General features: G+C 38.1%; 1 protein-coding gene across 2 annotated transcripts in view; it reads right to left on the reverse strand.

Moving 5' to 3' along the window:
* Positions 1-12,161, reverse strand: part of cenpp (centromere protein P) — an 89,580-nt gene that overhangs the window by 1,361 nt on the left and 76,058 nt on the right. For both annotated transcript variants that reach the window (XM_083534569.1, XM_083534568.1), the window contains exons 7-8: positions 1,310-1,389; positions 824-915 (exon numbers count right to left, since the gene is read on the reverse strand). In XM_083534569.1, coding sequence (XP_083390695.1) covers positions 824-915; positions 1,310-1,389 — 172 coding nt within the window. The remainder of the gene's footprint in view (positions 1-823; positions 916-1,309; positions 1,390-12,161) is intronic.

The following is a 12,161-nucleotide window of genomic DNA, read 5'->3' on the forward strand; positions in this document are numbered from 1 at the left end:
ACATGGACCAGCCTTCGCTCCCTACGTGCATCAGTGAGGCTCAGCCTCCCACAACGCTGTCACCAGATCACCACTTCCTTGGACCACTTTAGATTGATACTGACCACTGCAGACAGGAACATCCCACAAGAGCTGCAGTTTTGGAGATGCTCTGACCCAGTCGTCTAGACGTCACAATTTGGCCCTCGTCAAACTCACTCATATCCTTACGCTTGCCCATTTTTCCTGCTTCCAACACATCAACTTTGAGGATGAAATGTTCACTTGCTGCCATTCACTTCAGCTTCACAGAGATAGAGTTAGAATGTATAAGTGCCTAATCATCCTCAAAACTACTGGTTCACGATTATTAAAGCCAATCCACACAGATATCCAGGGCACATGAGATAATGCTGTTTGTACTAAACTCCACTGCCTGCTGCACTACACACACACACACACCAGCTTTTATTAGCGCTCTCATAACTGGTTCCAGGTAATACAAGAAACTATTTCTGTGTGTAATGAGGGAAAAAAAAGCTGTTCTGTTTCTGTGATAATGCACATAACTAGTTCACCATGCAATATGTTTTCTACCAATCTCTTTAGTCTTGTCACTGATCTGCCACAGAGACTGCAGTCTGTCTGCTTGACTTTTTCTTAATTGTAATTAAATAAACCTAGTTTTTTTTCCCCTTCACTAAATTCACAGCAGTTTTGGTATCTGCCTGTATGCGGTAATGAAAAGAGGGTTTGCCAATACTGGTATTTGAATTGCTGCTGTATGGTGGCATTTCAGTGAGACAAACACATGTCTCATGTCTTATGTACATAGAATGCTGACCTTGCTCAGGCATTTTCATCAGTAGGTCGAGCTTCGCCTTAACGGTCCCTTCTTTACTGACGCCAATGTTCCAGAAAATGCTCATCATACACCTGAAATAGAAAAAGAGCAGTTCATTCAGTGCAGTCACAAAATCTCACACAATCAAGAATGGATTATTCTGTCAGCATTGTGACAGATTTGTATTTGTGTAAATATCAAACTTTACTAAACGATTAGCTGTCTGATATTGGATTCTGTAACGATCCCGCTCACCTGTATGATCTCCGTTTCATTTGAAGAGCACAAAGCTCTGCACGCTGCAGGTGATCATTTGCTCACCTCAAGAATTTGACGTGTTATTGCATAATGCATGAGACATGTTCGAGTCTGGTAGTAATAAGAGCCAATGCAAGCTGGACATAGTGACACAATGAAACGATGCTAACAATAAATTAAAGATTTGCATTTGAAATTGTCAAAGATGAAAAAGAAAAAATTTTTTACCCAGGTAGTTGTGGACTCTGGATCACCATGATTTCAGATCTGCAGCCCTCAGGAAGTTGAACCAGATCTGGGTATTTCTCCTGCCAAACAATTGAGACCAGGTTCAGGGACATTCATTGGCATACGCCCTCAGTATACGAGCAGTGCGAGTGCACATTTATTGCTGAAGAATGTGATTATACACAACGAATAACATCAGTACAACAGCTCTGAGCTTATTGTTATGGTGATTGTCACATTCCATAATTTGCCATTATAAACATGAATTCCTGTGTTTAAAGGAAAAATGCAAAAAACAACAACAAAGCCACCCTGACTACTATTAAAAAGTCATTACTGCAGATAAATGAATAAATAAAACCCTGTATACACCAGACATAAATGTAAATGTATTTCAGTCTCCAATACACTCTGATGTTACCCAACATGAGCTTCTATAACCTGTGAGCTTCATCTTTGACCCACATGAGAGTAAAAAACATGTTTTTTTGCAACTTGTTGGATCCCAGAGCTCACCAAGTCCACTGCATACCTCTAGTTGCAAGTAGCATCAATCCATTACAGCTATGATTTGATTTTCCGCACTGTGTGCAGACTTAAGAAGGTATCAACGATATTACATGAACTACAGATTAATGACAAATTAAAGTTGGAATGAAGGAAATTGTTGGGAGACATTGTGCAGGCAGGATTTGGGTAGATCTGTCTCCTTAAATTTAAACTGTAAATACAAAGTTCGTCTGATTTGCCATTTATCTCATAAGAAAACATTTCCATGCTGATGAAAGGATTCGGAATGACTTTATTCCCCCCATCCACAGGCTGACACAAAGCTTTAATGGAGATGAAAATAATGTAAATGACATGCAATGACCTGCACACATACCACATATTTCTGAGGAAATACCTTTTGGAAGACGTATAGAATCGGTGCCGAGGAACAAAACCTTTTACTAAATACATCTTTTTTTAAATGTTGGTGTTTCAACATGATTAAATATATATTTTAATAACCAGTTCAAGCAGACTGGCAACTTATTAAAATAAAATAAGAAAATGAAGTGCTGTTTGGCGTATAGTACATTTAGTTTATTCTGCATTACCATGATATCTAGAAGAGATTTAATACTCTAATCAACATGGGCATGAACAAATATAGATGCTTAATGCAAATGTTTGTTTATTATTAGTGAAACCAAACTCAACATAGAGCATGAAGACTAGACATGTTTCAAAGGTTATAGACATGAACAAGTTCACAACATGAACATCTATTAACCACGTGGAAAAAAGAAAAAAAGAACATTTTCAGATGACAGAGCAGCTCGTAAAAATACTCCTCTGAATGTTTTAAAGTAATTATGGTGTGTTAAATTACGTAAATCATCAGGACACCAAAAGGAACTTTTGCTATGTTTCCACACTCACAAAAGTGAGTACACCCCTCAAATTTCAGCAACCATTTTATTGTTTTTAAGAGACAATACTATAGAAGAGTAGAGTAGTCAATGCGCAGTTTGAACAGCAGTATAGATTTACTGTCCTCTAAAAATAACAACATACAGCCGTTATTGTTTAAATAAATAAACATGTCAAAATTGTGTCCAAAGTGTTAATATTCTATGTGAGCACCATTGTTATCCAGCACTGCCTTAATCCTCCTGAGCATGGAATTCACTAGAGCTGCACAGGTTGTTGCTGGGATCCTCTATTTCTCTTCCAAAATGACATCACGGATTTGCTGGATGTTAAACACATGGCGCTTCTCTACCTTCTGCTTGAGGACCCAGGGGTGCTCACAGTGAGGTTCAGGTCTGTAGACATACTTGGCCACTCAGTCACCTTTACCTTCCTCAGGAAGGCAGTTGTCATTTTGGTGGTGTGTTAGGGGTCGTTATTATGTTGAAAAACTGCTGTTCTGCCCAGTTTTTGAAAGGAGGGCATCAAGTTCTGCTTCAGAAAGTCACAGTCCATGTCGGAATCCATGTTTCCCTCAATGAACCACAGCTCCACAGTACCAGCAGCACTCCTGCAGCCCCAGACCATGATGCTACCACCACCATGCTTGACTGTATGCAAGACAATTTGCTTGGTTCTCCTCACCAGGGCGTCACCACACATGCTGGACATCATCTGAACCAAATAAGTTTATCTGAGTCTCATCAGACCACAGGACATGGTTCTAGTAATTCATGCTCTTGAACAGGTTCTTCAGCAAACTGCTTGCCGGCTTTCTTGTGAGCCAGTTTCAGAAGAGGCTTCCTTCTGTGACGACAAGCTGCAAACCAACTTGTTGCAGTGTACGGTTCTGACAAGTGTACGCTCTGACAAGCGAACCTTCCACTTCTGCAACCTCTAAAGCAATGCTGCTCTCTTGCATCTGTTTTTTGAAGCCACCTTCTGCAACTGACGCACTCAACCTCTGTGATTATCCCTTGCGAGGCCTGTTCCAAGTGGAACTCATCTTAGTAAACCACTGTATGACCCTGACCACTGCACTGTAACTCAGTTTCAGGGTGTTACAGATCATCTTATAACCTGGGCTTATAATTCTGGTACAATTCTAATTCTTAAATCCTCAGAGTTCTTTACCATGAGGTTCCATGTTGAACATCCAGCAGTCAGTATGAGAGAATTGTACTCAAATCACCAAATTTTAACTGCTCTAATACAAGATACACAAATTTGTAACATGATAAATGACTGAATGAAATAAAGAGACATGGCTTTGCATGGTTACACAACATACAGCTGTTATCACTTGTACTCACAAGTGTACTGTAAATAGCTGGCAACAAAAGGTGTACTCACTTTTGTTGGCAGCTATTTAAACAATATTAGCTGTATGTTGAGTTATTTTCAGAGGACAGTAAATCTGTACTGCTACACAAGCTGCACATTGACTACTAAAATATATTCAAGTTTAATCTTTATAGTATTATTCCTTGAGAAGATCTACTACTGTATATATATATATATATATATATATATATATATATATATATATATATATATATATATATATATACATACATACATACATACATACACACACACACACACACACACACACACACGGGCCACAACCAACAAGTATTTTGATAATTGATCTCTTTCGTTTGATTAATCAAATAAAAAACTTTTTTTTTTTAATTTGATGTTTTTCTTATTATAACTACAGAAAACCCTAATTCAGGTTATTTACTTATAAAAATTTAATAAAAAAATGACAACCCTACATACTCACCCTACATCAGTACCTGCCTTTTGTAACACACTTCTGGCTGATAAACACAAACATCCACAAGAACACTCCAAAATCTAGTGGAACATCTTCCCAGTAGATTGGAGGGAATTATTAGAGCAAATTGGGACTAAATGTGGAATGCAATGCTCATAAACCACACAATATTTATGAACAGGTGTCTGAAAATCTTTAGTAATATAGTGTGTGTATGTACAGTAAGGAAAATAAGTATTTGAACACCCTGCTATTTTGCAAGTTCTCCCACTTAGAAATCATGGAGGGGTCTGAAATTGTCATCATAGGTGCATGTCCACTGTGAGAGACATAATCTAAAAAAAAAAAAAAAATCCAGAAATCACAATATATTGATTTTTTAACTGTTTATTTGTATGATACAAACCAAAATTTTGAGAACAAAATAGAACTTTTGGGTCATAATTCCACTAAACGTGTTTGGAGGAAGAAGAATGATGAGTACCATCCCCAAAACACCATCCCTACTGTGAAGCATGGGGGTGGTAGCATCATGCTTTGGGGGGTGTTTTTCTGCACATGGGACAGGGCGACTGCACTGTATTAAGGAGAGGATGACCGGGGCCATGTATTGCGAGATTTTGGGGAACAACCTCCTTCCCTCAGTTAGAGCATTAAAGATGGGTCGAGGCTGGGTCTTCCAACATGACAATGACCCGAAGCACACAGCCAGGATAACCAAGGAGTAGCTCTGTAAGAAGCATATCGAGGTTCTGGCGTGGCCTAGCCAGTCTCCAGACCTAAACCCAATAGAGAATCTTTGGAGGGAGCTTAACTCCGTGTTTCTCAGCGACAGACCAGAAACCTGACTGATCTAGAGAAGATCTGTGTGGAGGAGTGGGCCAAAATCCCTCCTGCAGTGTGTGCAAACCTGGTGAAAAACTACAGGAAACGTTTGACCTCTGTAATTGCAAACAAAGGCTACTGTACCAAATATTAACATTGACTTTCTCAGGTGTTCAAATACTTATTTGCAGCTGTATTATACAAATAAATAGTTAAAAAATCATACATTGTGATTTCTGGATTAATTTTTTTTTACTATGTCTCTCACAGTGGACATGCACCTACGATGACAATTTCAGACCCTCCATGATTTCTAAGTGGGAGAACTTGCAGAATAGCAGGGTGTTCAAATACTTATTTTCCTCACTGTATATACTGTGTATATATTTACACACACACACACACACACACACACACACACACACACACACACACACACACACACACACACACACACACACACAGCATATTATATTATATATATATACATACACACACACACTTTGAAAACAAGGTTTTTCCAGTCTCCAGCTATTATTTAAAGCCCACCACAGATAATCTATTCCCCAGACTTCCTGTGTAGACATTGAGTCTTTGAGAATTGAGAATTTTTTTCCAAGAGTTTCTCTGACAGGGGAAAAAAGAAATCCTCACTGGTGGTCGTTTCTGTTTGCACTGGAGCTGGAGGTGCACATTTTTTAACCTATGGATGGAAACCAGACTGTATTTCTCTCACACACTTACTGTACAATGTTATTTTTAGGTATAATACAATTCCCACACTGCTTTTTGAAGGACTTTTTTAACAAAAATGTTTTTTCCTTATGGCTGGAATTCGAATTGTAGAATGATTTTGAATTTGATTAAATGTAGTGGAGAACAGATATCCTCCATGCAGGTTTGTCTCTCTTGTGAAGTTAATAAGACAAAACAAACAAACAAACAAAAAAAACACAACTGGACATGTTCCCAAGTCTGCAGTGTTTAAGATGTTCCTTTTTGTGTTGGAAGTTACACATTTATTGTTACAAAGTACAGTAAACCCTATTGTACGAGCAACTAATAGTACAAGCAAACGAAGATACGAGCAAATTTGACCCTATTTTGCGAGCAAATTTCGAATGCACGAGCAAACCCACGCTGCCGGTTCCCCGCTTTCGTCGATCAGTCGCTTAGTTCATCTTGTGTCGCTCTCGTTGTTCAGTGCAGCAAAAACGTAACTTTTTTTTAGTGTTATATTTTTATGTCACGAGAAATCTTGAAAAATGTCTCCCAAGAAAATCAGTGATGGTGCTGTGAAAACAAAAATAAATAGAATTACCATTGAAACCAAGAAGGAAATAGTCGAACAGTACGAACGTGGTGTTCGTGTCACACTCGCAATCAACCACCACCTCATGGGTAAGTGTTAAATGATGTTTACCGTATGGTAATTTGCAGTGTATTTGTTTCTTAAAATAGGCTACAAAGACGTTTAAAGTGCAGAAAAAAGCAATCGTATGAGGTTTCGGAACAGATTAAATCACTTTTACATTCATTCTTGTGGGGAAAACTAGTTCAAACATACGAGCAAATGGACCTACGAGCAATTTTCACGAACGAATTATGCTCGTCCAACGGGGTTTTACTGTACTGATACTGCAGATTCCTTTCAATGAAGCTCCTTACATTCCAACAATTTTAAGTTCTAAAGTGTGTTCATAGGGACCACCAGGTGTTTTTGGGTGCTCCTATTGAAGCGGTAAGATATTAGCAAAAGTGTATAAATGTACATAAATTATAATAATCATAAATCCAAAAATCTAATTCTGAATTAATCAACAGCACTGTGGTATTGAACATATAACTGAACTCCTTCTTATATACTGTGTTACAATTTGCTGACCATTTGTTTAATGTAACAATGTAATTTGGTAAATGTCGCAATTAAAAATATCTGGCAAATAAAAGAATGATTTTTGTGAACATGTATGCAATGTTTGTTAGACATTGTAAAAACTTCTAATGGTTCCAAACAAAACCAGGGCTGATTGTGCTCCAACTGACATATACTATGCACAGCAAATCATCTAAATATACTCCAGATCTCTAACTGCAATTACTCATGAATCATTACAAATAATAAATAATCCATCAACAGTAACCTTCCACTGCACTAATGATGCCTGAGCTTATACTTTCAAAAGCTTCTAACCTATGCCATTAATTTAGACTTCACTACAAAACCTGGCCATAATTCACTAATCCCAGCAAAAGATCGCTTCCCCCCTCAGTAGATTCCTGTCAACAGATATTAAAGTGTCAGAAAGGTATGAACAGTCTGTAATACAATCCAGTATTTATCATACTGTTCATCTCTCTTTTCGCCTGCAGTCATTTTATTACTTAAAAATATCTGTGATCTCTACCTCTGACACCCCCCCCCCCCCTATCTAGCTATATGAATTATAGCTCCAACACGGGTCTCAAACTACATATTAGAGCTACCCATTTTTATATGATTTTAAGAAATAGAGAAGTTTGCACATTTAAGAGAAGAAGTGTGTTAGCAACTGGATTATTTGCACCCTGTTAACTTCAATTAAAAGTGTATAGCACTAATAGCCAAGAACAGCTTCACAGAAATAAACGTATTAAATGTAATGTCAGAAATTTCTTGCTAAAAGTTTATTCCTTATGAACTAGTCAGTGGTAAATGTGACAAAAAAAACCTCCCTAAAATGGTTTGAGGAAGAAACCTTGAGAGGAACCAGACTCATAAAAGGAACCCGTCCTCATCTGGGTGACACAGAATGTCCATTCATTATAGTTTCATCATTTGAATGTAGATTTGCGTTAAACTAAGCCTTTGTAGTGAAGTTTTTACCATTACAACAGTGTTCTGCATTGGGATGTGGAGCTTAATGGATGGTACATTTTAAGTGGCTACAGTGTACAGAGTGACAAATAAATGGAGAAACCAACATAAAATGATTTTTCCACCATTCACTACTGGAACAACTTGCACACTGGCATGGATTGTACAAGTCTTTTGAACAGTACTTAGAGGATGAACATCATTCTTCCATGAAATACTGCCTTTGTTTTGATGATGGTGATGGTGGAGAGTGCTATCAGACATATCACTTAAAAATCTTCCTTAGGTTTTCTATTAGGTTGTGATCTGGTATCAAAAAAAGTTTCAAGACAAGGCTGCACGCAGTGACAGGGAAAGCCGACCTTCATAAGTCAACGTGCCAGAGGACATCATCCTGTGTACATCTGGTGCTATTCTGACCATGTGCGTTGCCAAATATGCCACAGAGACGTTTGATACGATTCGGCAATTAGATACTGCGATGCTGCAATGAGTTAGTTGAGGTGTTTGTGTGGCACGCGAGCTTCAAGAGCGGAAGAACATCACGATAAGAGATCAGGAAGACCTTCAACGAGCTCAACCCCCGAAAACATCTAAACCATTTGGCAGCTTGTGCATGGCTGCCATTGTTCTTATGTCATACGGAACAGTCCAGGCAATCCTCACGTGTGATTTGAACATGCGCCGTGCGTCTGCTGACCCAGGAGCAGAAGGAACACTGCGTTGAAGTCTCCCAAGAACTCTGTCAGCGTGCTGTGGACGAATAGTCCTTCATGACGAGGATCGTTACCGGTGACGGAACTTGGGTGTATGGGTACGACCCTGAGACGAAGAAATATTATTCACAGTGGAAAAGCCCATCAACTCCACGAGTTAAAAAGCAAGGCAGGTCCATTAATTGTGCCATTAAAATATCCACAACACAACCAAGCTTTTAACAATAAAAACATGTCTCTTGGGTTTAGCTACACAATACAGAATTCAACTACAGTGTATTTTGACAGCTCTGTAGCTCCAGTGGAAATCCAGAAAGAAAAAAAAAACCTTGAGACCATAAATACATCTTCCCTGATCAGCTAATAATTTGTGGTAATGACAGAATGATGAGAATCGTTTTTTCTTAAATATAAAACTAGCTCTTCAAAACATAAGCCTTTAGAGAGTGCTTTAAATGGTAGATGCCCTAAGGTTCCCTGCTCAAGTGAAGAAAAGAAATACAGCTTCCTCTCTGAAAGTGCTGACGCCAGACATGCCACAACAGTGTACCGCAGTTCTCTGGCATAATGTGAATTCTTCCATATTAAAAAAAAAATCTGTATGAGGCTCCACTAGAACGACCACATCGGAAAAAATGACATCTTACATTTGATGCTAGTTGCTAATGCAATTTCAAGAGCCATATCATGATGACATAATCATAGTTTCTGATGCATAGTTTCTGACCGATGTTTAAAGGTTTTATTCTCCTCAAAAACTCTTAGCTTTATGAGTTTTGTGGTAGTATACAGACCATGGTATTAAATGTCCTGGAGGACAGATTCAGGAACAATAAAATGCTGCACAAAAAAAGGAAAATCGAGTCGTTCTATGTTTCGTGAAAACTTACAAGTAATAGTAGATTGAAGGATTCTTGCAGTTTAAAAATGCTGACGTTTAGCAGTAAAATAGAGCTTTTTTTAAATTTGGAATCAGTACTGATACAGGTATTGGATTTCAACCAGATACATTGCTCATCTAGTCAAACATGTAAAAGATGCCCCAGCATTGAAAACTATTAATATGTGACGAAAGGTTAGTGTTTACTGTTGCTCTAGTCAAGTGTAAAAATAAATAAATAAATTAAATTAAGTCTTTTTCCATTTTTGGATATGCTCTGCACATTTGTAAACAATAACACAAATGAGGTTATTAGTTATTAGGAGCTATATGTCATTAGGTTTCAGTCATTAGCAAACAGGAGACTTGGATGGGCGTGGCTGAGAAGTGGTGTGTCCAAGAAGGGGCGTGACTATGAAGGGGCGATTCGGCAGCTCTTGGATTAGGTGCCTTAATTATTAATAATTAACCATTAAACAGACATTGTTCCACAGAAAAAGCCATACAATTGCACAAAAACAGAAATGCCGATTGAAACGCCAATGCTAATTCTTTTCAGGACTGACAATTTGACACTTGCCAAAAAATAAAAAAATTACAATGAACATTTTCTGTTGCTATTTCTGTTACAGCTGGGACATCCCATTACTGAAAATGGTACCATTGAGTATACAAAGAACAAAAAACTTAGCTCTTCTTATTCAATTCTATCTGTTCAAAACCGGCAGCTGTGCACTATTAGATGAGTCACAGGACAGGCTAACATCTGTAGAGTAACTTGAACAAGCATTTATTTGACACATTCTCTCATTTCCAGCATTACTCTAAAAACAAAACCCATGTTCAAACTGAGCTCAGGTATCATTCACTCAGATTTTTGCTTTCCATCCCACCAATGTGAAATTTAGTTGATGATTTAGAAAGAGACACCTGCTAAAAGAAAACATGAGCTAAAATGTAATTTTTTTTGTAGACCCTTAGAGCTTCTGTTGAGGCAAAGATCTTAAGAATGTAACAGTGAACAAGCTTAAGTCAAGTCGAGAACTCTTCCCACAGCTGGTCACATGACCGAACTGAGCAAACTGGGTATAAAGGCTGTGGCTAAAGAAATTGAACAAGGACCTGGAGGTCGGATGGATGGACTTGTTTTCCATACCATTTGCTAGAGGAACAACCATCACAGAGCATTTATGGTGCTTTGCCAGAAGACACTTATTTATACTTATGAGAAACATGATTTTATATTCTGATAAAACCATGACTAAATTCTTTGGCCTTAATCAGACACCTGGTCAAGTCTATCCATATGGTGAAAGCATAGTTTTTATAGCAGAAAGGCTTGTCCTGATGAACATTCGTGACCTCTGTCTGAGGCAAAGGGTAACTTTCCAATAAGGCAATTACCTACAAAAAAAGCCAAGACAACACAGAGCCTCAGGGATAAGTCACTGAATTCCACTGAATGGCCTTGTGCAAACATAAACCCAATCCCTTCAAACTGAGAGTTTACAGAGATTCTGTATTAAACACTGGATGAATACAGCTGTGCCAAGTTTGTAATATCATACTTAAAGAAAAATCTCTAGACACCAGTTGGCAAGTTGCTCAAATTTCAGCAGTCATACCCAAAATTGTAGGTTTACTATGTACTGACAACTCCATGCTACTCTTACTATACAGGAGAAAACACAACAAAGGTTTAATGCTTTGTGGCGCACGGTTGGAACTGAAATCAGTGAACACCACCCATTATCAAGTCAGTTCACTACGTATAAAAATGTGCTCTGGCTTGTCTTATTCAGCAGGAAACAAGGCCAAAGTATTTTGTTCCAACTCTGCAAAACATCACCTTATTTAAAGGATTAGAGATCCTTATTTATGAGCTCAATTGGTTAAATCGGGGCTTTATGCTGAATAGTCAAAACCAAAATCGGTAGATAACCACAATCATGTCCATTTAAGGCATGCTCTTGCTCTGTAGCAGCATACTCACCAAGGACTTGAGGTATTTGTTCCAACTGTGTTTAACACCACATAATTTCTTCTCATTAACAAAGAAACGAGTTTCACTAAGAAATTGTGTGTTATGGTGGACAACCGGAAAAAATGTGCAAATCTATATTCCCCCTATTAAGTCATTACCCAAATCAGGGCCATAAAAACATCTGTAACCCATCTATTGTTATTTTTTTTATCATCACTGAAATGCTTACATTTCTCTCAAAAGCCAGCCTTTATACACAATCACTGATTGCTATTTCAGAGGTAAATTACAGTTCACCACATGACCCGACATACTACTGTCATTTGTGTGCGTTTTCAATAATCTCCAA

This window comes from Silurus aristotelis (assembly GCF_946808225.1).
Source record: "Silurus aristotelis genome assembly, chromosome: 28".
In the NCBI taxonomy this organism is placed as follows: domain Eukaryota; kingdom Metazoa; phylum Chordata; class Actinopteri; order Siluriformes; family Siluridae; genus Silurus; species Silurus aristotelis.